Raw genomic sequence first — 27,636 nt, 5'->3', positions numbered from 1 at the left:
AGTCGCAGGAAGAAATGGATTCTGGGATTGAAGGGAGGGCATAGGACGTTGTGAGGCGAAATACATCGATGTGAGGCATTCACACTGAGGCACAAAATAGCGCGACTATCAAGCACAAAGCAGAAGAGAGAAAATCGCTACAGTGTTGGAATAAGGTGGGTGTTTGCCGGGAAATAGCGCCATTTTAGCGCTAAATAAAAGCCTGTGTGACGACGGCCCTGGTAAGACTAAATTGCTGGGCTACAGCAGGAAGAGAAGGAGCCCAGACCAGGCACAGAGAAGATAGTCAACCCCCCCAGATAGACAGGGTAAAAAAGACTTTATAATTTAAGAAAAGGAATACTAACTCAAAGCCGCTCACTGAGGACTGAGTATGGTATAGAAGGCACAAAATGTCGAGAACAGATGAGATGCAGTTAAAGGAAAACACGGGTGGAGAAGACAGGGAAATTCACCTGCAGAAACATAGAGCTGATAGAATGGTGCGTGTGTGAGACGTGAATGTGTGTGTATATGTGAAGAGGAGAGGGGAAATCGTCCAAGCTCATTGTCCGCAAAATGTTAAGAACAGTTGAGAATCAGCTAAAGAAGGGGAGGACTCAGAGGGACATGGGAGAAGCGGCCTTCTCAGATCCCGAAGAGCTTATAGAATCCTGGAAGTACAGATTTGGGTGGGTGAGATTTCCCAGTTGTTTATCTTTACCCTGTGATTCTTCACAAGCCTCAGTTTCTTTTCTTGGATTGCAAACTTGATAGCTGAGGGGCTATCCGGAAGGCAGATCTGCAGTTCTATGCATTTTATAAGCTTTGCTCAGGCAACCTTAGATTGACCAGATTTCAACTTCCCCTAACAAAGCTTATCGGTATTGTTAAACGTTCCACAGTGTTTTGGTGAGAAGAGAGCAATGGAGATGTAGGGTAGTAAGCAGCCTGTTCACAAACGCACAAGTTGAGCAGATGGAAAGCAAGCAGGCAACCAAAAGATAGTAGAGTCCAGTAGCACCTTTAAGACTAGCCAACTTATTTGAGGCATAAGCTTTCGAGAACCACAGCTCTCTTCGTCAGATGCCTCTGATGAAGAGAGCTGTGGTTCTCGAAAGCTTATGCTACAAATAAGTTGGTTACTCTTACTGGACTACCATTTTGCAACTACAGACTAACACAGCGATCTCCTCTGGATGCATAACCAAAAGATAATATTTCCAGATCCAGAGTCTGGTAAGGAACATGAAAGAGGACCTAATGTGTCCTAATCGCTTTACTGTCAGTGTCTCAAGGAGGAAAGAACCGGCTCAGCCACAGGTGTACTCCAGCCCGTCCGTATTTCAGAATCCATCTTGTGCTGAAGATCTGGTTTAGTTCATCTTCAAACCACTTAACATCAAAACGGAACATTAATTCTATGGAGTCAGACCAAGAGTCCACCTATGCTGCAAGCCTAAGACCACTTTCCTGGGAGTAAGCCCCATAGAATAAAATTGGACTTACTTCTGAGTAGGCCAGCTCAGGATTGTTCCCGTAGTCTAGTATTTTGTTTCCAACAGTGCTCAGTCACCTGGAAGCCTAAAAGTAGGGATTTAAAAATCCCACAACCCTCACTTGTTTCCCAAAAGTGAAAGTTCCTCTGACCATGTGAGTGCTATTAAAATAGCAAGTGCCATCTATCCTCCACTGATTCATCTAATACCCTATGGGTGCCATCTAAACCTGTGATGGTTACTACCTCTTGTGTAGTGATGCTTGCTGGGAAAGCAGAGATCTTGAAGAACGCTGTGCTCCCCACTTTTGATGGAGTTTGTCTGGCCCTCGCAGGCTCAGTTAAGAGCCTAGGGGTTATACTGGATCCAGCATTATTACTAGAAAAACAAGTTAAGGCAGTGGTAAAAAATGCTTTCTGTGACCTCACTCTAGCCTGGAAGATGGCTTCTTGACATGGCTGTCCTGGCCACTTGGATCCATGCTATGGTAACATCAAGGCTTGACTATTGTAATGCTTTATACATTGGCCTCCCATCTAAGTTAACTAGGAGGCTCCAATTAGTGCAAAATGCTGCAGCTCGACTGTTATCAGGAGCGAGCAGGAGCATGGATATCACTCCCATCCTACAGTCGCTCCACTGGCTACGTATCGTTTACCATGCTCAATTCAAGGTATTCGTCATTACATACAAAGCTCTTCATGGCTTTGGTCCGGCATACCTACGGGTCTGCCTCCCTCCCTATATTCCTCCATGGCAGCTTCGCTCATCTGAACAGGGTCTCCTGCAGGTGCCAGGCTGCACACAGGTGAAGTCAGCAGCAGCCCGTACACGGGCTTTCTCTGTGGTGGCCCCTATCCTGTGGCATGACCTGCCTGAGGAAGTCAGAAGAGCCTCCACTCTCCTGGCTTTTCGTAAATGATGCAAAACCAAACTATTCAAAAAGGCTTTTTACTCAAATGGGAGAGCTATATTGTAGGGATGATGCTTCGCTAATGAGTTTGGGACCATAGACTTCATCACTATATTGCCTTACATATTATCTGCTGTTTTAAATATGTACTCCTATGTACCACCAGTGCTCCATGTCGTATAATGTTAGTCCTAGAATTATGTTCTGCTTCCGTATTTTTTCTACTCTGTATTGGATTTTTGCCAATACTATGTCTTTTAAACTTGGATCTATTTACCCTATGGTATTGTTTATGAAATGTCCTTGATACTGTATTGAAATGTACTTGATAGTGATTGTACTAATCTCATACTGTGTAATCCGCCTTGAGTCTCAGTGAGAAAGGCGGACTATAAATGACATAAATAAAATAAATTGTGCCAATGAACTCTGTATTTGAAATATCTTTGCCCCTTCCCTGTCTTCAAGGCAGCAGATAAGTATAAAAATACGGTTCAGTATTACAATAAATTTTGTTTTAATTTGGTTGAGATGTAAAATAAGCACAAACACTGAAACAATAAAACAGAAGCAGAATTAGATGAAAGCAGGTGGAAACAAAACAACATCAAGCTACCGCTCACCAAAATTTCATGAAACAAAATAGATTTTAATGTGTCCAGGGTTGGGGATGCAGGCTCCTGCACTCCAGACTGATGTGACAAAGATTACAGATCTCTGTTTGTCTACAAAAGATAAACTGGGCATGCATGCAGCAATGATTCAGATTAAAGCCACACACGAAGGGGGAGATGACGAGACATGACCTTTATACTTCTGCTTGGTTTTGTAAATTGAAACAGGGCTCACCACATTGTAATTAGCATTTTAAGTGGGGGTGAGATAGACATGTCTTTTTATTACAGAGTGGCTGCTGCGGAACAAAGAACCACATGGAGCCTGTTTGATCTTTAGTAAAGAGATAAGAATCTTTTATTTAAAGAAACTCCAGTCTGGGTAGGATAGAGTAGAAAGAGCATTCAAATCTAGCTCACTACACTAGGATGGAGAGAGATGCAAGAAGCATGTTCTGCTCTCATGGTGGAAGATGGAGAAGAGAGAGAGCGAGGTGTCAGCAGGATGGAAGGAAGATTCCCTAACAACGCAAGCCTAAGCAGCATTACTTCGAATAACTCTGTTTAGGATTGCACTGTAAGAGTCGCAACCTATACTTCAAATGGATCACAGCAGAGCAGTAGAAGAGGACTCAGGGGCCAGCTGGGGCCACAACGATGTTACTGTGGCTGTCTGAGGCCCTGGATGTCTCACAAGAGGCCACAAACCCACAGATAGCATACCACGTTCTATTTAACAGAGGGTGAGACACAACTGGGCAGGCTCTACTCTGTTCTTGGACCCTGAAATTAAGACTAGAGATGGGCACGAACCGGAAAAAAAACAAACCATGTGGTTCATGGTTCATCAAATTTCACAAACCTGCCCCTGGTTCGTGAACCAGTTTGCGAAAACATCATATCCGGGTCAGAAAATCGTCGCTTCCGGGTCAGCAGAAGGTCTGCAGGAAGTCCATTCCCTGTTGCCTAGCAAACTGATTGACTGGCACCAGGCTGTCTGCAGTCATAAACCAAAAAACAAACCAAACGAACCAGCCTAAAGTTCGTGGTGGTTCGTCAGAAATGGGATCTCATGAACCACGGTTCGCGAACCATGAACCGGCCTGGTTCATGCTTAATTTTGGTTCGTATTTTGGTTTGTGCCCATCTCTAGTGAAGACCAGAGAAGTCGTTAATGCCTTCTGGGAGGTGGAAGGACCAACCCTGCAAGATTTCAATCACAGTGGCTCCAAACTGCTTTTCGATAGAGCCGACTTTCTGCTTGAATGGGCTGGAATCGAAAGGGAAAACATGGCAGGGATTGAGTTTGTGGAATGATAGGGCAGGGCAACCGGGAAGGAAAATGCACCCTTTGTTGTCCAAATGGCAGCCTTGTATAAATAACTTCAATGCATACAGGGCGGTGCATATAGAGGGAGAGCAGCATTTGGCATCCTGGCTTTGCCTAGGATCTGGCAAAGCATGCTGGCACCACCCCCACCTGCAATGTGTGCACAGAGATTGTGTGTTTACGAAGTGTACATATCAAGGCTCAATCCCCCTGACTGAACAATGCAAGGTCGGTGCTTACGTTTTGGCAAATGAGCATAGGGGTGGGGTGGGGGTTCCCTTCCTGTGCAGGTTCCTCCATATGCACATATGTCATGTGGACAATGCTGCAGTCTCTCCTTTTCAGTGTAAAAATTAAGAAGCAGGTGCGGCGATTTGAGTAGACGGCAGCATCCAGTTGTGTTTCACACTCTATCGGAACTACTCAGCAGGCATATAACAGGTGGGTAGAGCCATGGTTCTGTTGCATGAGACACTCTCAGTGTAACACTAGAAACACCCCCAAAGTGACTATTACACTCTTTAGCTGCCCCCAGAAAGGTGCTCCGTGGGAAGCCACGGCGGGCGCACGTCTCAGGTCTAAGCGACAGGCATGCATGGTCTTTTCAGGAGGAATCTCTTCTTCACTCACATTCATTGCTGAACTTCTCTCCTGCACCTAGAATTCAAAATCAGTGCAAATCATAAAGACCTTTTGTATCACTGTGAACACAAGATGCTGACTTATACTGAGTCAAACCAATTGGTCCACCTAGTTAATCCTACTGTGTCCAGCCCAGCGATTCCCCCAACATGGCGTCCACTTATGTGTTTCCTGAGCTCATGTGCTTCTTCCCCAAAGCATCTTTCACCCAAAGCAAAGTATCAGTCCTGGCCTTTCTCCACCTTGTTGCAGCAGGAGAAGTTTCAGAGGACCGAAGGAAGGATCACCTTTGTGCTTGAATGGGGGCACCTTTTTGGAAACAGCTGCCTCCACAATAAGAGGATGCTTGGCTTGGATATTCCCAATGTTTTGTGACTGGCCCGGCCTCTCCATGGCAGCCATCTTGTGGTACACCCATCCCTACCAAAATTCTGAGAATTCTGAAAGTGCTTACAGATTCAGATGAACGGTGGATCCCCTGATCTAGTCAATCTATTTGATGGACTGTTGTAAAACCGAATCTAGTGGCACCTTAAAGACTAACATCTCTTTCGATATGAGCTGTCATGAATCACAGCTCGGTTCTAGTATTGTCTCACTCAACTGATGGAGGGGCCTCCAACGTTTCCAACATGAACAAAAGGCAACGACTTACTGTGATCTCAGACTGAGGAAATCTTTCCCAGCCCTGCTACCTGAGATTTGGGGATTGAACTTGAGACCTATTGCACACAAAGGGGTCTACCTCTCGGCCCTGGAGCAGTAGCTGACTGAAGAATGCTGTTTATTGCTTGTATTTTTAAACAATGGTATAGTTATAATAACTTTCATGTATGATTGGATGGTTGGTGGCCATTAACTAAGAAAGTTGGAAATGGAATCTCTATATTCCGAGGTAGTATATTTTTGATTATCAGGTGCTATGAACTATCAGCAGGAGATTGCAATCTTTAGCATGCCCTATGATATTTCCAGGGATATCTGCCTTGCTCTCTGTTGGAGACAAGAGTGTTGAATTAGCCAGGGGTCATTTCATAGAAAAAGAACTGGAGGGACTCATTAGCATAACTCATTAGCACATGCCACGCCTCTTGACATCACCAGAAATGTGTCATTAGCATAACTGATTTGCATATGCCACACACCCTGACATCACCTATCCTGGCTGTTTTGGACCCAATCTTGGCCATTCAGGGTCGAAATTGGGTCCAAAATGGCAAAAAGGGGCTGAAAATGGCCGAAAAGGAGCCCAAAATGGTCAGGATTGGGCCGCTGCTGAGTGGGAGAGTGATCCACTACCTGTCAGAGGCCCGACCTGGGCCATTTTAGTCCCAATTCAGGCCGAAATGGGCTCAAAATGGCCAAGAGTCTGGTGGGTGGGGCCACCTGACATGTGCCCTCTTTGGGGAACTACCGGAACTGTGTTCCTGCACGTTCCCCCTCAAATCGAGCCCTGGAACTAGCAATGGAAAATGTTTGCTCAAAATGAGGCCTTACTGGACAAACTCTTTTCTCCCTCCCTTAGGGAGAGATCCAAAATGTAATGCGGGCTAAAGGGAGGGGGGGAATCTCATGCAAACCTTACTTTTTCTACCTCTTTGAGAACACGCAAAATATTGTCTCTCAAAACACCACGCAGTTCTGCATTGTTCCAGCCCCTTCTCAGCAGTTCTTCAATCAAGGCCGGGTATTTTGAAACGTCCTCCAACCCCTCAGGGAATCTGTTAACAAAGACATTATGCAATGACATGACATGAAACATGGCCTCTCAGGCGAAACACTGTCAGAGAGGGGATTTGACACGAACAATCCTCACAGGGGTCAATTGACTGGGGAACTGTGGGGCAGGGAGGTTTGAAACATTCTTGTACGGAATCAAATCCAAAACTTCAACTGTTGAAGCCTCGCGGACTTCTCGTCATTTCCGAATGCTTGCACTGCTTCAATGTATTTTGTTAAGTTTACAGAGAGGAAGAAATATCAGAAGTCTGGGAGGTCTAAAGCTGTTTTCAAAATTTAGTCCCAGTCAGGCTTTGAGGGCATTTCGTGGCACTTTCTTACTCAAATAATTAGCTGGGTTTTCTTTCTTTAGAATGTCTCCGTGCTCTGATAACGGAGTAACCCATTAGATGGAACACATGACTACTGCCAAAAACAGCATCTCTGAGTTAAATACTTCCCCTCTGCTCGACAGCATGTACGTTCAGTTACGGACCTCATCACATCATGCGTTTTCCTGCTCACAAAAATAGACATTATTTGTTGTCACTGGCAAAAGCAGGACAACTCACAATGTGATGATGGCAAGAGTGAGAGCATGAGCTAAATAATCGTACAGGTTTCAGGAGAGAATCTGACTTGGGGATACCATTTTCAGCAGCAGCCCAGCGTGGTGCATAATGTATCGCCCTGCAAACTCATTATCAACAACAGCAACAACAATAATAAAAAAGTTTACTAACTGATTTGCTCCTTCATAGTCACTGCCAATTCCTATTGCTTTGGAGCCTGCCATTTTCTTTATGTGGTCAAAGTGATCTAGGAATATATTTTAAAAAGATGGCAAAGCATAAGCATAGGGTAAGGAAAAGGGGGCAATGCCATTGAGAAAGACTAACATATCTGTAACCCATCTATACTTGGTATTGCTTGGTTGATTAAACACAGCAATGCAATACATTTACATTTCATGATGTTACTTATAATTACACATGTAATTTATTTATTCAGATATTTATACCCTGATTTTCTCCCCAGAGCAGGCCCCAAGTGGCTTACAACATTGGACTTCTCTCCTCCATTTTATCCTTACCAGAACCACTCATGGAGTAGGTGAGACTAAGAGAGTGACTGGTAGACAGCAGAATATTTTTGGAGAATGAAGCAGCTAAAATGTCACAATTAATTCAACGACCCAAAGCATTTGACTAGATTTTAGGTAATTTCCTCCAGAGTGCCAGTTTAATCAATAATCCTCATCTGCTGTCATTATTGAATCAGTGCAAATTTCCACAGATGCTCAGCTCTGGAGAACAGGGATGGCTGGGGGAAGCAGCAGGCTGCAGAGCAATGCAAGCAACAGCCAAAAATGAAAAAAAAAATGCATTTGATGAAGTGAGCGCGGACTCATGAAATGTTATGGTTCAAGATGGTTTACCAGAATAGAATAAAAACAGTTAAAATCAAAATTAAAAAATACCCCATCCCACCCCGAATAAATCTTGTTAGTCTTTAAAGTGTCACAGGAGGACTCCCGTTTTGTTCTACTGCTACAAATGAACAAGGGCTACTAGGGTTGCCAAATTACCCACTATGGTAGGCGTTCTCCTGCCACTGTCCCCCAGCCCGTGCTGTTGCTCAAATGAGCAGTGGGGAGAGTAGATGTTGTTCACTTACGGATAAAACCTAGAAGTGAATTACCGACACTGTCGGATTTCACCAATCTCTGCCAAATCCTAGAGGATCAGTTATGTCACTTCTGGGTTCTAGCCAGAAGTTACATCAATGCCTTGACAATGGTCTTTTCCCTCTGTGGCCCATTCCAGTCTCCCAGGGGTTCCAGGCATGAACCTGCGACCCAAACTGCAACCTCTCTGAAATTATCACAGCTGAAAACGCAACTCTAGCTACCAACTGATAACAATTACATTCAACCTCTCATTTGCTTTCAGTACTCAAAAGACAGACCACATTAGAAGCTAACGAGCAGGGCTTTTTTTCAGCTGGAACTCGATGGAACGGAGTTCCGGAACCTCTTGAAAATGGTCACATGGCTGGTGGCCCTGCCCCCTGATCTCCAGACAGAGGGGAGTTGAGATTGCCCTCTGTGCCATGTGGCGCGGAGGGCAATCTACACTCCCCTCTGTCTGGAGATCAGGGGGCGGGGCCACCAGCCATGTGACCATTTTCTCCGAGGGCAACCCACTGAGTTCCACCACCTCTTTTTCCAGAAAAAAAGCCCTGCGAAAGAGAAACAACAAGCTGATAAAACTGAGAATGTTATGAGATTTCTCCCTTTCTCCTGGTTAAAATAAGCAAACATAAGGAATTGCTTTCTTGCTTTCCTCTCAAGCACTACAGGAATGTATTGAAAGGGACCGTTCGGCATCCACAAACCTGCAACAGTGGAAATGCTCACTCTTTGATCACCGCAGGCCAACATTGTAGTTGAGAATGATACCATGATAATCCCGTTATTCTTTTTCTTTAAAAAAAAAAGGAGGCTAAAATGAAACTTGTCTGACATCCCCTGAAAATGCATTTGTGATAGCAACAACAACCATAATGATAGATGGTCAGGGCTCATTTCGAGGGGGAACGTGCAGGAACGCAGTTCCGGTAGTTCCGTAAAGAGGTCACATGTCAGATGGCCCCACCCACCTGACTCTTGGCCATTTTGGGCCTGTCTCGGCCTGGATTGGGGCTGAAACGGCCCTGATCGGGCCTCTGACAGGTGGTGGATCACTCTCCCACTCAGCAGCGGCCTGATCCTGACCATCACCACTATGTTCTGTTGTCTGAATTGCTTATGCTCTGTTTTAGCATTTGTTTAGCTCTGCATTGGATTCTGGCTAATGCTATGTCTTTGTAAATGTGTTTATTTAACCTATGGCATTGTTTAAAAAAATGCCCTTGTTATTGACTGTACTAATTTTAAACTGTGTATTCTGCCTTGAAGCAGTTGGAGAGGATTAATTTCATCTATATAAGCCTTAGGATAAGGAGAAGGTCAGAATATTACAAATGAAAGATCAGTTTCAATTCTGTTGATTAACGAAATACGAGAGCCTGAGGCGCTCCTGTGACTGAGAACCAGGGCTTTTTTTCTGGGATTTTCCAGGTGGTGGAACTCAGTGATGGAACTCAGGACTGCACAATGACGTCACTTTGAGTCAGCTGGAACACAGGGGGAGTTTTTAAAAGTTTAAATCGCTCTCGGCGAAAATGGTCACATGGACAGTGGTCATGCCCCCTGATCTCTAGACAGAGGGGAGTTTAGATTGCAATCTAAACTCCCCTCTGTCTGAAGATCAGGAGGCGGGGCCACCAGCCATGTGACCATTTTGAAGAGGTGCTGGAACTCCGTTCCACCGCGTTCCCTCTGAAAAAAAACCTTGCCAAGAACTATCTTTTTTTCCACAATAAGTTTTATTGAGAATTATTAGAGAAATATGATAACAATAAAACAGTTAAATACAAAATAGAGTAGGTAAGTAGTCTCAGATAGAAAGAACAGTTTACAGAACAGTTTCTTAATTTATGTAACAATAACAACAACACCAAGAACTATTTTTAATAACTATTTATTGCACTTTAGCGCTTTGTGAATTCTCTAACTGGCTTTACTTACTGCACTTTAAGAAATGATAATAGACTCTATTTGGAATTGTGATAAGATAGTTCTGTATTATTTTGCCAAGACTATTGGTAACAGGCGAGCCTAAGGCTCTTGTGTTTCATTAACTTTGTTCCTAGTGACACTTCCTGGATAGAGATTTTCAGTTCTATTGGTGGCACAAAGGAAACCGTTCCATTCTACTTAGGACTCCTAAGTAGACATAATTAGGATCTTGCTATTATCTGAGGCTGGAGAATTTGAATAGGGATGTAGCCATGTATATAAAGTACGTATATATAAATATTATATATGTATGTATAGTATGCATGTATCCCACTTACTGGTGATGTGGAACAGGAATCCACAGCAACAGCAAATGACCCTGACTGGATAGCCCCAGAGATACACGTCACTTACCAGACGTCGTAGAATATCATTGGGAACATTCCGCGAATGGTTGCAGACCGAAAAGGCAGAGGAATGGCTGAAAATGACTGGCGCTGTGGAGGTGCTGAGGACAGCCCGAGCCGTTGCATCAGAAGCATGCGACAAGTCGATCATCATCCCCAAGCGATTCATCTCCTTCACCACTTCCTGGAACAACACAGGCCAATAGCTGCGGGTCATTTTGTAGAAAAAGAGCTGGAGGAACTCATCAGCATAACCCATTAGCATATCTCATTAGCATATGTCACGCCTCTTGCCATCACCGGACGTGTGTCATTAGCATAGCTGATTTGCATATGCCACACCTCCTGACATCACCTATTCTGGCTGTTTTGGACCCAATCCTGGCCATTCAGGGCCGAAAATGGCTGAAAAGGGGCCCAAAATGGTCAGGATCAGGCCACTGCTGAGTGGGAGAGTGATCCACCACCCGTCAAAGGCGCGATCCAGGCCGAAATGGGCCCAAAATGGCCGAGAGTCAGGTGGGCAGGGCCACCTGACATGACCTCTTTGGGGAACTGCCGGAACTGAGTTCCTGTGCATTGCCCCTCGAAATGAGCCCTGCCAATAGCTATGCTACCAGAGCAAATAACTCAAGTGATATTTAGCTAGGATGAGGGTTCTGTATCCCTGCTTGGCTGTCATTCATTTCAAAAGACCATTCTCCCGTCCTTGCCCTGTCTCCCCAAGAGGCAATTTGGATGGGAACAATGGCTGCTTTCACACATGTTGGATAATGCACTTTCAATGCACTTGAGCAATCATTTTGCAACTGGATTTTCCTGTTTCACAGAGAAAAATCTAGTTGCAAACAAATTAGTATTGAAAGTGAGTTATCCAACATATGTGACAGCCGCCCATATCATGTCTTTGCACTTAGCAAACCTTTTGCAATATTTAAGATTGCGTGAGAACAACAGGGGAATTCCCCAGTTTGGTCTCATTAGCATGGAGTGGAATGGAAACCTCAATGCAAGGTAATTCCTCACTCTTTCCTCTTCTGCCTATCATCCCCTTGCTCCCATGCCACCTCTAGCAGGCCTTTGCAGTTTTTCTTTGTTTTAATTATCAGTCATAGGTATATTGCTATCATGTTTTATCTCTGCCCACTCAATGACTCTGGAGCCACATGCTTTCCCTTTTTGGAGGTTTTTAAGCAGAGGCTAGATGGCCATCTGCCAGCAATGCTGATTCTATAAACCTGGGCAGATCAGGAGAGGGAGGGCAGGAAGGGTTACATCAGTGCTTAGTTCTCATGGCCCCTTCTTACATGCCCAGGGTAATGCCAATCGCCATTGTAGGGTCAGGAAGCAATTTTCCCTAGGGCAGTTTGGCTAGGGATCCTGAAAGTGTTTTGCCATCTTCTGAGCATGGCAAAAAAGCAAGCATACAAATGCACCGTGAAAACCTTACTAACCAAGTGAAATAAACTCTATTGGTGTATGTACAGAAATAAATGTATCAAGAAATAAATACAAAGAAACAGTCAATATTGCAAATTAATTCAAGTTTTGATGTACCGTAATTTCTGGCTGTGCAACAACACTAAGGCATCTTATTATAATGCATCTGCAGGGTCACATATCCTTTGGAAGACAAGCTTAACAACAGACCATATGAATAAACGTAGACTTAAAGTGACCTCTGCTTACAATGCTAAAGTGCTAGTGCCTTGAGTATATACATTTATGTAAGACCAAAGTCTTAATGAGACAGAGTCCAATTCCTTTCCAGGAGAAGATGTTCCAATGGTGGAGGTGTAGTAGAGGTGTAACTGCAAAGGGGGTACCAGTATTTCCTTCCCGGTTCTGTATTCCTTCCTCTGGCAGTTGTTGCGCAGCCAGAAATTACTGTACATCAAAACTTATATTAATTTGCAATATTGACTGTTTCTTTGTATTTATTTCTTGATACACTGTACATACACCAATAGAGTTTATTTCACTTTGTTAGTAAGGTTTTCACGGCGCATTTGTATGCTTGGTTTTTTGCTGTTTATCTCCGTGATTCTCTCACGTGTGGATTGGATCTTCTGGGCATGGAGCAAGGGTCACTGTGTGTGTGTGGGTGGGCGGGTTGTAGTTGAGAATTTCCTGCATTGTGTAGCGGGTTAGACGAGATGACCCTAGAAGTCATCAAGCATTCACATTTTATTTAAGAACAAGGTCTACTGATAGTACGTCAGCATATCAAGAATGTACTCTAAGGGAGCCCAATTGTTATGGGGGAGAAAATGCCCTGCATCTTCTCCTCCACGTAGAAGACCAGCCCAGCCGTGCTTAAGAGACTCTTGCACGCATGTTATAAAAAGCCTTTGCTAACTTTTACCCCAAAAACACCCCCACCAGAAACGAACTGGTCTTACTTTGCCAAAAGCAGTCAAGCCTTTCGTGCCTGGATAGAAATTGTGTACTTGTTTTGATGACGTTTCTGCCCTGAAGAGGAAACCAAAACACAGGATATTTATTCGGTGGAGCTTTTTAAAGAATCCGATGGTTAACCGGGTACCATTTCGAAATAAAGCAAATGTACAGAAATAGACGCAACCTTGTTCCAAAGAAGCAGTACTCCAGTGAGGCAGCCAAATATTCACATGCAAACCCAAGCCTGCACAGCTGATTAACTGGTATAGTGGACTCAGGAAATGCCCTGTGATCGGGCAGGCCCTGGTTCAAATCTCACCTCGACTACTAACTTGATTAGTGGCCTTAAGCAAGCCATTCTGCCTCAGTCTCCGCTCCCATCTGCGATATGAGGAGATAGTAATACTGGCCTACCTTTCAAGGCTGTAGCAAAGATTTCAAGGAGACAATCCATGTGAAACACTTAAAAACACAGAATTCACTTGTCATGCTAAAAATCATTCATGCTTTCAATTCATGCTGAATGCTGAATTAAGTATAAAAGGGGGTACATGCATATATCAAAAGGCAACATTTTAAGTGATTGCCTCCTAAGCAGCCACAAAACCACATAAAGGAGAAAATCCAGGAAGCTGCCATCTTGCAGACCCAAATGCAATAATATTTTAGGTAAAGAGGATCCAGAGCATAAGAATTCAGAGGCTGGGGGCATTAATATATAGTACCAATTCTGCACATAGGGTTGCCCGACCAAGACTGGCAATCAGTGGGAGGGTTGGGGAATGGAGTCATGGGAGGGATGGCACGCGATGTGGGTGACATCGGCAACATCACTACATCACTTCCAGGTCCAACCTGGAAGTAACAATGGTAGTTCTGGGAATCACCACAACTTTCTTGTAAAACTCTAAGCTTTTACCATAGAGTTTTTGGCAATTTCCAGAGCTACCATTGTCACTTCTGGGTCATATCTGGAAGTGATGTGCAGGTAATTAGGTCAGAGCCTTTTTAACCTTTATTTTTCTCCTGCTGCCACTCCTAGTGGCAGTGGGCAACGGAGCAGATTATCGGGAGATTGCCCATCATAACTGGGCACCTGATAAGCTTATCAGATGAGACTCATAAACTTGGAACAAGAAACTTGGGTTCAAACAGTGGTAGCTAGCTAGGGCTTCCTGCCAGTCCCCCAATGGAGACAGGGGATTCCCTGCTCCTAGTCTCTCCCCCCACCACCACTCACCTGGCTGGTGGGGAGGAAAGACCCAGGGAATGAGCCCAGGAGGCAAAAAACCTCCCGGACCAGTGTGCAGCTGGCGTCCTCCAGCCGGTCACAAGCACAAGGGGAGATCACCCCCACTAAGTGCCAGGTCCCCCCACTCCTGCTGGAGGGGGGTAAACTGGCAACCCTAGCAGGGGCAGAAAACACATCTTATTCCATTCATAAAAGGAAAAGTGCAGGTTTGTGCAGTCTCAGATTGTGTTGGGGCTGTGCAGGGAAAGGAGAGGGGGTTTTCCCCTTAAGCCTTTACTTGGTTTCGCGATTCGACACTGGGCTCTCTGGTTTTGTTGTTAAGTCTTTTACAAGGAAAGAAAAAGTATGCTTTTAAAATGTACATGTTTTCTCCTTTGAAATGATAATAGCAAAGCAGGAAAAACTAGTCCTGAACAGCAAAACCAAGTGGGGGTTGAAGGGTTAAACAACCCACCTGGCACAGCGCCGTGACAAACTGAGGCTGCACAAGTTGCGTTTCATAGAGCACATATCTGAGCCCTGAGCTCCAGGTGCTGCAAAAAACAGGCGGTGAAAGAAGCTGCTGACAAAGTGCTTCCCACATCGAACAGTTGAGAGATCTTCAGGAAGTCAACTGACCCCCCGCCCAACTGGTTTTCCTTCTGTAACAGGCATCTATAACCAGGCAACATGTGTGAACTGAAAGGGTCAGCAGTAGGTTTTATAGTTCCCTGGGCCTAGATTGTCTGTGGGACCCTCCTTCCAGTCCCTCCCACCATTTAAGGTGGATGAATAGGAGCAAAGCAAGACCTCACACGTACATTGGCAGGTTCTAAAAGGAGAGAAAATTGTTGCAATGATGCAGGAGTCTCTAGGTTGATTGTGAGGGAGCACCTGAAGTGGAAAGCAGAGCACAATTCTCTTGGCCCCATGTCCTCTACAGCATCCAGGTGGTAAATTGGAGATCGAGCCAGCGTTTCCAAACAGTAGGTGGGTCCTATACATGATGACCATGGCTTCAACAGGTCTCCAGCCTTTTGGACCCCCTGGTTGCTGGTCCTCCTGAATGCCCAAATTATCATTAAATCCCATCTAGGGAGAAGACCTTTCATAGATCAGGAACTGACTCAGGCCTATGAAGAACATCCCTATGCCTGTAGATTGCCTGTAGGTCAGGGATCTGCAACCTATGGCTCCAAAGCCAAATATGGTTCAGTGCAGAACCAACTATGGGTCTTTAAAACAGAAAATCAAATCTTTAAGTTAAGGTATAGCGGAAGGAGGGATGGAATGCTAGAATAACCAGGATGTGAAGGAAATGGCAGGCAAAGATTTTTCATGAGACTAAAAGGCTTCTTAGAGATGCTTTACAGAAAGGGAAATGGTAGAAACAAACAGTTACCAGGAATCCAACTGAGAACCATGAATTTCCAATGCATAGGAAAGCAATTGCACAGGATGTTTTCGGGTATATTTATGACTCATTGCAAGATCCCATGCGTGCCATTTCCTAATAAAGGACTCACAACAGCTGGTGTTTAGGCTGCAGAAACTTAAACTGAATCTTTGCGGATCTCTTGCCCTGAATTTTGCAGAAGTTTGCCTCTTTAATTGTACAAAGTTCCTGACTCCTGCTGTAGCACTTGGCAGGGCCGCCACTGCATACGACCTTCCAGTTGTAAATTCTGGTGGCTGGAGGGAAAAAAAGAGCCTTGCCGAACGGAAACTCATCTCTTGGACAGACACTGGGCCAAGCTACAAGTGATGAATGACACTTGAACGGCAAGTGAACAGACTCACGTGTATTCTTCCCTGTTCATGTGATCGAGTGGAGCGCAAGTGGAGCGCAAGTGAACAGGGAGGAATACATGTGAGTCTGTTCACTTGCCGTTCAAGTGTCATTCCTCACTTGTAGCATGGCCCACTGGAATCCTAACACCCTCCCTGTGGAAGGTCCCATCCTACCTTTAGCAAGCTCTGCCATTCTCACCGCACTGATTTGCTCAGGATAGAAATTTTTTACAGGGCTTTTAATCATTCCTGGTTAATGGCAATACACCACCTCTTTGAAGGGGGAAAGGAACTCTCGTGTGTGGGTTACCAGGGCGTGTTGCAGGTGTGTGTCAGTCCCATGTACCGAACGCCCAGTTCGTAATACATCCGCAGAGCCGAAAGACTGCTGTCAATGGAGTGACCCCCTTCGATGCCAATCAAGCAAGCTATCTTATTGTTTGGAATGTTCTTAATGCCTGGATTTAAAAAAGAAAGAGTAAGTTAAAAGTTAAAATAGTTTCAGGTGGGTAGCCGTGTTGGTCTGTAGTAGACTAGCAGGGTTTTCATCTAGTTGCATCTTAGAGACCAACAAGATTTTCATGATATAAGCTTTCGAGAGTCAAAGTTCCTTTGTTTAGTCCATCTGCTTAGCTGAAAAAATACAGCTTAATGTTACTGCTAAGTTACATGTGAATTAACAATCTGTAAAGTTTCTGCAGCCCAAACACTGGCTGTTGTAAATCCTTTATTAAGAAGTGATATCTGAAGAAAGGAGATTTGACTCTTGAAAGCTTACACCCTGAAAATCTTATTGGTCTCTAAGCTGCCACTGGACTCAAATCCTGCTATCTTAAAATTAAAAGGAGATAGTAATACAGAAGATTTTTTTTTTTGCCATGGCCTTTGGTTATAGTGATGAAGTTTGACTGACGGAATACAGAGGAACTGAGCAGAGTAGTCTGTAAAGATATGATGGGCAACTCAGTAACTAGTGAGGTGTACCGGTTAGAGTGTTGGACTAGGATCGGGGAAACCCAGGTTCGAATCCCTGCTTTGCCATGGAAGCTTGCTGGCCGTGCCAAACCCACAGGGTTGCTGCGAGGATAAAATAGAGAAGCGTCTCAAATAGGGAGAAAGGTGAAGCACAAATGAAGTAAATAAAAAAAAATTGGCATGTATCTTCTGTTGTCTCTTCTCTGTTCTGTTATCTCTGTCTCTGAACACTGGTTACTTTTGGGATGCTTTCTTCCCATCCTTGCTCCATTCAGTGAAATGGACTTCACCTCATAAGAGACAATAATGCTATAACTGGTCCACACAGCACAAATGCTTATCTGGAACCTATTTATTATCTTCCATTTTTATCCTGCCCTTTCCTCAAGGAGCTCAGAGTGGCATATGCTGTTCTCCCTTCATGGTATCCTCACAACAACCCTGTGGGATGGGTTAGGAAGAGGTACAGTCCGAGATCACCTAAAGCTTCACGGATGATTGGAGGTTTGAACTCTGGTCTCCCTGGAGACTAGAAACTGGCCAGGTGGGGAGGGGAGGGGGGAATAGATGCAAATATCTGGCCAGTTTCTTCATACCTTCCATGCATCTGATGAAGAGAACTGTGGTTCTTGAAAGCTTATGCTTACAATAAAGTTGGTTAGTCTTAAAGGTGCTACTGGACTCTACTATTTTGCTACTACAGACTAACATGGCTAACTCCTCTGGATCCTATTCTATAATTGGCTGATTGGCATGCATCCTGTTCCTGAAATATTGCCCTCGCTCTCAATGGATTCTCTTTGCCTTCAGTCACGTCATCATGTGGACAAATCCAATCATGTATGTGATAACCTGTTCGCTATGTGATCCCTAATTGGCTGGGAATGTACATATGACCATTCTACCTAAAAGAAAACGGGTGCAAAGCAAAATTAGAAGAGCAACAGCAAACTTTCTGATCTCTCTTATTTCTGCCTGATGTTTCCTTGTTAAGACGGAGGTCACTTTACCTTGAGCAGTCGTCACCAGCTCAAATTCCTCGTAGGATTTGCACATCCTCTTGACAACATCAATTTGCTCCAGGGTGAGACGCACAACGTCTTTGTTCTGTGCGCTGCAGAGAACATATACTGACCAAAACTGAAAGAGTGACAAGATGCATTTTTTAAAAAATTACATGTTGTGTCTACATCTATACCTGTATCTCCCTCTGCCACAGAGGCAGCTATGGAGAATTATACTTGTTTGGGGAGTTGTGCCACCTCTGGTGGGTCTGCAGATTAAAGGGCTGGACCACACTGTAAACACAGCAGGGACGGAAATGATGGAGGACGGTTGTTGAACAGCGGCAGCCCTCAGCTGCTACATGTGCTGGCCTGAGCACAGCAGGAAGTGAAGGCATCTGGGTAAGGCTGGGAGCACAGACAATGGATACAGAATCTCTCCTTGAGCCAAGCAGACAGAGTAGCGATAATGGAGCCGACAGCTATTCCAAGGCCTGGTTGCGGAGCTCAGTAGTATCTTCTCCGCCCTTTATAGCTCCCAAGAATGGAGTCTTAAAGGGCAAGAGGCTAATGTCGGGAGAGATCCCGGCAGCTGCACTTCCCAATGATCTTTCCCAGGGCTCATTTCGAGGGGGAACGCGCAGGAATGCAGTTCCCCAAAGAGGTCACATGTCAGGTGGCTCCGCCCACCTGACTCTCGGCCATTTTGGGTCAGTTTCAGCCTGGATTGGGGCCGAAACGGCCCAGATCTGATGGGTGGTGGATCACTCTCCCACTTAGCAGCGACCTGATCTTGACCATTTTTGGCCCATTTTCAGCCCCCTTTTGCCATTTTGGGCCCAATTTTGGCCCTGAATGGCCCAGGATTTGGTCCAAAACAGCCAGGATAGGTAATGTCAGGGGGTGTGGAATATGCAAATCAGTTATGCTAATGACACACTGTCGGTGATGGCAAGGAGCGTGGCATATGCTAATGAGTTATGCTAATGAGCTATGCTAATGAGTTCCTCCAGCTCTTTTTCTATGAAATGACCCCTGGTCTTTCCTCATTACGAAGTACAACACAGAACATTCTCCAGTGGCTGGCTGGTGGAGTGGAGATAGGAGCTGTACTTCCTGAGGCCACAGGTCCCCAAATTTCCCAATAGGAAGGGGTCATGGCTCAGTAGTACAGCACCAGCTTTGCAAATGGAAGTTCCCAGAGTCAATTCCCTGGCATCTCTAGTTAGAAAGGTGAGATAGGTGGTGATGGGACCTCGATAAACAAGCGGTCTGACTCAGTAAAGGGCAACTTCATGTGTTCATTGACTTATGTGTTAAATGGTTTATACTAAAACTGACAACGCATTTGTCACTCTGAAGTGCTGTTTTTTAACAAATGTTAAAGGCATATTGCTTGATCCAAGAACACAAAAAGAATTTGGCCACACACCTTTCCCCTACATTTTTACTTGTCACGTCTGATGGATGAGCATTGAGCACGTATCTGTTCAGCCTTTTTAAAAACAATTCTTGCTTCCATGTTCTGATTTCTTTTCCAGTGCTTTTACTCTCAATGTTTTCTGCTTTCTAAGCAGGGAGACTGAATGTTGTTGTTGGCATACGCACTTTCAGTGGGCCACATGTCTAGAGCCTACGGGAGGGATCCAGCTGCTTATCTGCTAGCAAAAGAAGGAGGAAGTGGCCCCTTTCCCTCCCCAAAAGGTTGAACCAGGGATTGTGGAATCAGCAATACAATACAATTCACGTTACAAATTGTGAAATCCTAAATTACTCCAGTCTAAGCCCACTAAACTGGAGTAACTCTGCTTAGGATTTCACTGAAAGTCCTTGAGTCCATCATGAGAACTTTCAATTAGATGTGCACTGGGAGTTCCGTGCTCAAAACTTAATTCCCAGGTGTGATCGGGAACATGGCACACCTGGTGAGGATGCTTAAGCATTTCCCCTGCATTGGTTTCCTTTCATGTTCCCAGGTGGCCCTTTTTCACCCCATTGGAGAAACGTACATGTATCCATCAGTCAATGGGGCAAAATAGCAACATCCAGGTCTGAAAGTCACCCTGGAGGCGGAGGGCATAAACTCCCCTATCCCCACATGCCACAGTCCCAATCTGAAAGGGGTCCCAATACACCTGGACATTAAGTTTCAAGCATAGAACTCCCAAACCACGTCTGACAACAGTCAATGTGGGGGGGACACAGGGCTGGCGCGCCCATTGAGGCACGTAGGCCCCTGCTTTGAGCACGAGGGGCCGGAGGGGGCTCCAGGGGCAGAGGCACGTGCTGCGGAGCTGGCAGTGGACCAGGCGCGGCAGGCGTCTGGGGCAGCACAGGGCACCCATGCACCATTCCAGCTGCTTGCTGCACTAATGGGGCCGGCCCGCAGAGCACACTGTGTGATGATGTCACACGTGATGTCATCACACAGTTCGGGTGCGCATGCTTGTGCACACACACGCATCCCCCCACCTTGGGCTTCAGAAACCCTGGCGCCATCCCTGGGGACACATGGATTTTGTATTGGATGAGTCACACAGGACAGACAAGGATATAAAGAATACCTGCCTGAGCACCAACATGGCCAGCAGTTAGTTTCTGAATATTTGTGCCTGTGGTGCTGAGCGTCCTTAAGTCAACTTTACTCAGCTTGTTTTGATAGTACCATCTCAGCTTCAGTGGCAGGTCATTATGTCTGAAGTGCCAAAAATAATACCAAAGGACATGGTTACACAGTGCCATTCCAAACAGTATTTTTCATCTTTCAATGGACTTAGGTCCTCCTGACCTGGACAGACTAGGTGAGCCTGACCTCGTCCAATCTCAGAAGCTAAGCAGGGTTGGCCATGCTTAATAACTGGATAGGAGACCTCCAATGAAGACCAGGGTTGCAGAGACAGGCAATGGCAAACCATCTCTGTTAGTCTCTTGCCATGAAAACCCCACCAGGGGTCACCATAAGTCAGCTATGACTTGATGGCACTCTCCACCACCAATGGACTCAGAGCCAAGCTACAAGCGACGAATGACACTTGAACGGCAAGTGAACAGACTCACGTGTATTCCTCCCTGTTCATTTGCCATTCACTTGTGCTCCACTTGATCAAGTGAACAGGGAGGAATACACGTGAGTCTGTTCACCTGCCAGGCAAGTGTCAGTCGTCAGTTGTAGCTTAGCCCTGAGTTACACTCATCCTGTGTGGTGGGCCTATGAGTGGGGTCAGGCACCCATGCCCCAACTTGTATTCCACGTATCACGTATTTTTGTCCTGAGAGTGGACTCCACACCCATTCTGAGCAATTTGTTTGCTCTTTCAAGTGGATCTTGTTTGCATTGGTGCTTTGAACAGTAACATACTCCATTTTGAGAAACTGGGCCTTCGTATCTCTTCTGCAATTGCAGTGCCCCATTCCACAGACACCCTTCTGCACTCTCTCTTCAGCTCAGGTAAAGGTTTACACCACACTAAAGCCATTTGTCTTGAAGGTGCCAGGGGACTTTTTTTTGGTATTTTAACAAAAGCAGGAATATATACTGAATTTTAAAAACCCTGGAACTCATCACTTTTTAGCCCACCCTTCTTATAAAGAGCTCAGGGGTGGTTTATATAGTTCCCCCCCTGCCATTTTATCCTCGCAATCACTATGTAGGACAGAGTAAGCTAATAATGCATGCAATCCTAAGCAAAGTTACACCTTTCTAACCCCATTGATTCCAGTGGACCTGGAATGGTGTAACTCTGCCTCAGACTGCTGTGTAAGTGCATGGTAAGACACCTGGTGACCAGAAAATGCTGCAATCAGAAGATTTTCATTTCTCCAGAAACTCAGGAAATAAAACCTGCCTCCAAAACTCGACCAGTTCTAGCCCGCAGCCAGACAAAATTGTTCCAGCTCACAGCACAGGTGTGAGAAAAAGGTGGGCACTAGAGATGGGCATGAACCGGGAAAAAACCCAAACCATGCGGTTCGTGGTTCGTCAAATTTCACGAACCACGAACTTTCACAAACCTGCCCCTGGTTCATGAACTGGTTTGTTTGGTTCGTGAAAACATCACATCTGGGTCAGAAAATCATCACTTCTGGGCCAGCAGAAGGTCACTGTCAGGTCAGCAGTAGGTCTGCAGGAAGTCCATCCCCTGTTGCCTAGCAAACTGATTGATTGGCACCAGGCTGTCTGCAGTGATGAACCAAAAAATGAACCAAATGAACCAGCCTAAAGTTCGTGGTGGTTCGTCAGAAATGGGATCTGACGAACCGCGGAACCACAAATCAGCCTGGTTCGTGCTTAATTTTGGTTCGTATTTCAGTTTGTGCCCATCTTTAGTGGGCACCCTCAAGTTGTTGGGGCATGATGGCAATAATAGCCAGGCCTGTTTTTCTGAACAAAAGATCCATCCCTGTATAGGACTCCCTTTGCACACCCATAAAACTTTTTGAATGGATGGGAGGGGAAATTTCCAGGAGGAATCAGGAACATATCTTGCAACCAGCATTAATAATTAGTATTAAAAAAGGTATATTGCACTGGAACAAGAACATACACAATGCAATCTTATGGAGAGTTACTCCAGTCTAAGCCCATTGACTTCAGAGGGCTTAGAATGGATTAACTCTCCATAGGATGGCAGTGATAGAATATGACCCAGCCCTGCCCCGTGATGCTGCACCATATTTAAAAACAAAGACATCTACATACCCGTCAATTAAACGCGAACTCTTCATTAATTCCAGAGCCTGGTCTCTCAAGGATACATCAGCTCCACATTCCAAATGATTGACAAGCAACATCAAAAAACACAGAAACGTTTTCTGCAGATCCCTCTTGGGGCCCACAAGGACATTCACTGGATGGAGACGTTCATAAGATGGCATCTTGGCTAAAAAGGAGCTCAGGACTCACAACGCTTGCCGAAGTTCTCTCTGGCTTTGATTCCACTTTCAGCTAGCTGTATTGTCTTTGGCTGCTGTGTGACCAAAGTGGGAAAGAAACTAATGAATAATAGAAGGAAGAGAAATACCGTGGCATCCTGTAGAGTCAACAAATGGGTTTTTTTTAGTGTTGACACACCAGCGGCATGAAGGGACCACATTCAGGACTGCTTTTCAAGGAAGTTACCGGGGGCGTCCTCCTGCACAGAGAACAGCACAAATATCCCTTTTTAGGAAGTTCAAGATTTTACTTATGGATTGCCTCACTCTGTTCCCTGAGAGGCCTTGATCTGTCCTTACTACAGACAGCTTCTGCATGACGTCACACGCAACAAGGAAGAACCGGTAAGAAGACATCAGTTTCAAGTCAGATACATTTAGGAGTAGTGATCGTAAGGTGAAAAGACGGGGCTCCACTCACCCAATGTATTTTCTATCTTCAGCCGTGATAAATTCCCAGGTGTTATATCCCCGCTTTAAAAACATAAGCCACCTGGAGGATAATTTGTTCATAGAAGACTCTGTTCTTTTGCAAAAATGGTAAAGATTCGCACACGCTCTGGTGTTTCCCCCCCCAGATCCTAAGAAGAACATACGTATGTACTCCTAGACTCTTACACCTGGGATCTCTGCCAAAGCCCTCCCAACCACTATTACAAATTGCTGGAATTTTTTCTCCTCCTGCATCAGTTGAGTCTACAAGCACCCGCCCTGCAGTGATTTAAAGACAGGGAGGGAGTTACAGCGTCGGGGTGACATACGCGAGACATCGTATTTCGACACTAATGTGATCGAGTGCTTCAAACAAATCTCACCAGCTGTTGCTTGCAACAAGGCCAGCTGCTTACCACATGGTATCTTAACATTCGCCGGTCTGCTTGTGATAACATACTCAGTTCCTGCTTGGGTTGAACGGCTGGATGCCAGCAAACACTGTGCAGTGCGGTGCCTGAGATTTCACACATGGCAGCCGGCGGGGCTCATTTAAAAGATGGGTAACATCATATAAGAAGAACAGGATGCTGGTCTGGATCTGTTGATCCTAGCTTTTAAATCACGGCAGGCCAGGCCGGTGCAAAACAAGTGAATGCAGCACAGAACGAGCATAGAAAAGAATATCTTGTAGCGGGGGTGGGACGAGGAATTGTACCTTTGACAACTCAAGACTAACAACATTCAGGCAGGGTAGTAACCGTGTCATCTACTGCAGCCAATAATATCAAACCAGTTGTATGATACCGTCAAAGCCAACAACGCAATCCTAAGCAGAGTTACACTCTAAACCAATTGGCCTCTCTGGTGAGTCTATGTAGGACTGCACTGAAACACATTTATTAGGGTATAAGCCTCCATGAGCCTGATCTCACTTTGTCAGATGCATGAAGTATTACGTTCCGTTAGCAGAGATTAATACACAAAGCTATAAACCGTCAGGTGGATCCAGCCAGCTTTTTCACTCTGTTTCGCCCAATTCCCCTCCTTACTGCAGGCAAATATGGATTTTGTCCATGCTGGTCCCACAATCTGCAACACAGCCTTTTTGGGTGGTCAAAGGAAACCCCTCCTCCCTTTTTCATCAGTGGGAAAGCTGGTTGGATTCACTTCCGCAGAGAGTCAGGAGTCACAGAGGGGAGAACTATTATAAAGGAAGTGCAGAAGGCCATCTCCCTTGAAATTGCAGAACAGAGAGGAAAACAAGATCTTCTCAGAGCGTGGATCCCCATTTTTATCAATATTAAAAGACAAAACTGGGACAGCAGCTTTTCAGGGAATGGTGCTGGAAAGTATGGACTGCTTTTGTTTGTGGATATTGATAAAATAATTCTCACAAATCAGGAGACAGGATTTCTGGGAACGGGAATTGCATGAATTACAAGAAAAGCCAGAGAGGTGTAGTTGGGCTAGGAGCCGGGAGACTCAAGTTCAAACCCTCACTCTGCTATGGAAGCTCGCTGGGTGACCTTGGGCCAGTCCTGCTCTCAGTATAACCTACCTCACAGGGTTATTGTGAGGATAAAATGGAGGGGAGAATGACGTCAGCCACTTTGGGTCTCCATTGGTGAGAAAGACCGGGGATAAATGACATACATAAAATACACTCTTGAATACAACTGTGGTTAGTATCTCCCTGAAACTTCTTTCGGAGCTCTGACATCAACATCTGTAATGTGTCTCTCAGGAAATCTTGGCAAACACATCTATTTAGCATTAACTACTCAGTGAAGTTTACATTCCATGTGATACCTCACACATTCTTCTTTTTTTTAATGGCTAAATGTTCACAAAGCACTGAAGTAACACATTTCTCACTTCATCATCTTCCTTGAAGATGTGCTCAAACACAGCAAAAAGCCCAGTGAAGCCCATCTATGATCTGTTGTTATCTTTTGGCATAGAGGCTAAAAACTTCTCCTCATGTTGCCTCACAGCGCTGGTATTCAGAATCTGATTGCCACTGGATGCGAAGGTTCCCTGTTGTCACCATGGCTAGTAGCCATTGATGGACCTCTCCTCTACGAATTTGTCTATTCTCCTTATACAATCTCCCATGAAACTTTCTGGAGGACCGTGGCCCAGACAATAGAGGAACCTATTCCACAGGGTTGTTGTGACTGATGATAAAATGGAGGAAGGGAGGGAGAACCGTGTACACCTCCTCTTGGAGGAAGAGGAAGATAAAAACAGACCAAGTACATACAACCGGTACTTTAGGCTTACCAGACCTGATAGTAAGCCTTGTTACCCACTGCTGTTTTGAGTGGTGGCAGGAGAAAAATAATTTTTAAAAATAGTGACATGCTGACATCACTATATCACTTCCAGTTATCATTCAGAAGTGACAATGGGTAGCTCTAGGAATCACTGGAAACTCTATGGTAAAACCTAGACCTATCCTTTCCAGTAGGGTTGCCAAGTCACTTGCCGTCTCTAACTTCCCGTACATGCACAAAGTACACACACACTCCCAGCGCAGCACAATAATGTGACCAGGAGGCCTGTTCCCTCGCCTTTCCTCCCTGCCATTGGCCAGGTGAGTGGTGGTGGGCAGGGGGCAGAGGCTGGGAATGGGGAATCCCTTACCCACCACCAGGGGACCGGTAACCCTTTGTCACTTCCAGGATGTACCCAGAAGTGATGTAGTGACATCACTGATGTCGCAGCCCCCCATGTCCCTGTGCCCAGCCCTTCTGTTCAGCCTTGCAACCCTATCTGTTCTTACTCAATACCTACACATTTCTGATGCTAACAACTCAGAGACAATAATCGTGAAATCCTAATGAAATACAGACTTAGAAAAATTACAAAAATATTCTTGCTGTCATTTCATAATTCAAATTGCCATTCAATACATATCAGTACACACAGTCTATATAGACCTATACATAAAGTGCTAGTGCAAAACAATGATGGTATCGCCTATGAACAATTAATACTTCTAAAGTCCATCAATATTCTTGGAATTTACTCAAATTCCAAGAGGCAGCCTTCCTCAGGAGCAGCATCCGACGTTTGCTTTAGTGGAGTTTGAATGGGAGTTTTTGAATACTGAAAATTACGTTGTTGAGATAACTATCTTTGAAAGAGACTCGGAAACGCCCCCCCCCCCCCAATGAAACGGTCTGCTCGTCAGATGGTCTAATCCAACCTGCATGTATTTGGACCTATACTTGAATTTTTACTCTATGAACTTTTTGAGTGAACTCCAAGAATATTGATGGACTTTATTTCGTAAGGATTTCACAATTTATTGTAACTAATTGCTACCTTTTCTTGCGATTCTCTGCATTTTGTAACAATTCAGAGACACCAGAGCAAGGAAAGCTGTGAGTGGGTTATGTGAGAAATGGATGATTTTCCATTTGGTTGTATGAAATCCCACCAGCCTGCCCAAGCAAGGTAGGATGCAAGCCTGAAGTAAAATCTGGGAAGGAGCTCCTTGGCAACTAAATAAACAAGGAACAGTGCATAAGCCATTCATGAGCCTGCTTGCGGGGACAGCAGAATATAAATTGAAATAAATAAAATTTAAAACACATGACGAATGACACTTGAACGGCAAGTGGATTGAGTGGAGGGCAAGTGAACAGGGAGAAATACACTTGCCGTTCAAGTGTCATTCGTCATGTGTAGCTTGGCCCAATGTTAAGTGTAAGATGCACAAAAAGCCCCAATTCTTAACACTTTGGCACCATCCTAAACAGAGAGTCCGTCTTATAAGCCCATCAACTTCAATGGATTTAGAAGGATGAAACTGTGCTTAGGTTTGTGTATTTTCAGCAGGCTGCAGCAAAAGCGGCTTTCTCGGCTGTTTCAAATATCCCCACCCCCACACATCCTCCACTTACTCGTTCCATGTGACTTCTTGTCTGTGTCACACACGCCAATTCCTGCTGCCATTTGATACACAGGAACTCACACTTGCTTGTATAGTCTGTGTAAAACCAGCTCTTCCTTCCTCCCCAGAAACCCACAGCACCGCAAAGCTAATTTTGCATTACCTGAGAATCTCCTTCCCCAGCCTGCATCTGCCTGAAGCAGGGCTAGTCATTTTTCAGAGCTGGGACATCAGCCCTTGAC

General features: G+C 45.0%; 1 protein-coding gene across 1 annotated transcript; it reads right to left on the bottom strand.

Annotated features, from left to right (window-relative positions):
- Positions 1 to 2,884: 2,884 nt before the first annotated feature.
- Positions 2,885 to 27,636, bottom strand: LOC129343790 (dipeptidase 2-like). The gene is made up of 11 exons (XM_055000141.1): positions 27,558 to 27,636; positions 22,826 to 23,093; positions 20,695 to 20,821; positions 18,133 to 18,262; positions 16,458 to 16,605; positions 13,128 to 13,197; positions 10,733 to 10,909; positions 9,094 to 9,181; positions 7,440 to 7,515; positions 6,563 to 6,698; positions 2,885 to 4,992 (listed from the first exon to the last, which is right to left on the bottom strand). The coding sequence occupies exons 2-11, from the start codon at positions 22,999 to 23,001 to the stop codon at positions 4,813 to 4,815; spliced, it is 1,308 nt and encodes a 435-aa protein (XP_054856116.1). The 5' UTR covers positions 23,002 to 23,093; positions 27,558 to 27,636; the 3' UTR covers positions 2,885 to 4,812.

Source organism: Eublepharis macularius, chromosome 16 (genome assembly GCF_028583425.1).
Source record: "Eublepharis macularius isolate TG4126 chromosome 16, MPM_Emac_v1.0, whole genome shotgun sequence".
NCBI lineage: Eukaryota > Metazoa > Chordata > Lepidosauria > Squamata > Eublepharidae > Eublepharis > Eublepharis macularius.
Note: the sequence above shows the minus strand (reverse complement) of the source record. Positions and strands in the feature narration are given on the sequence as shown.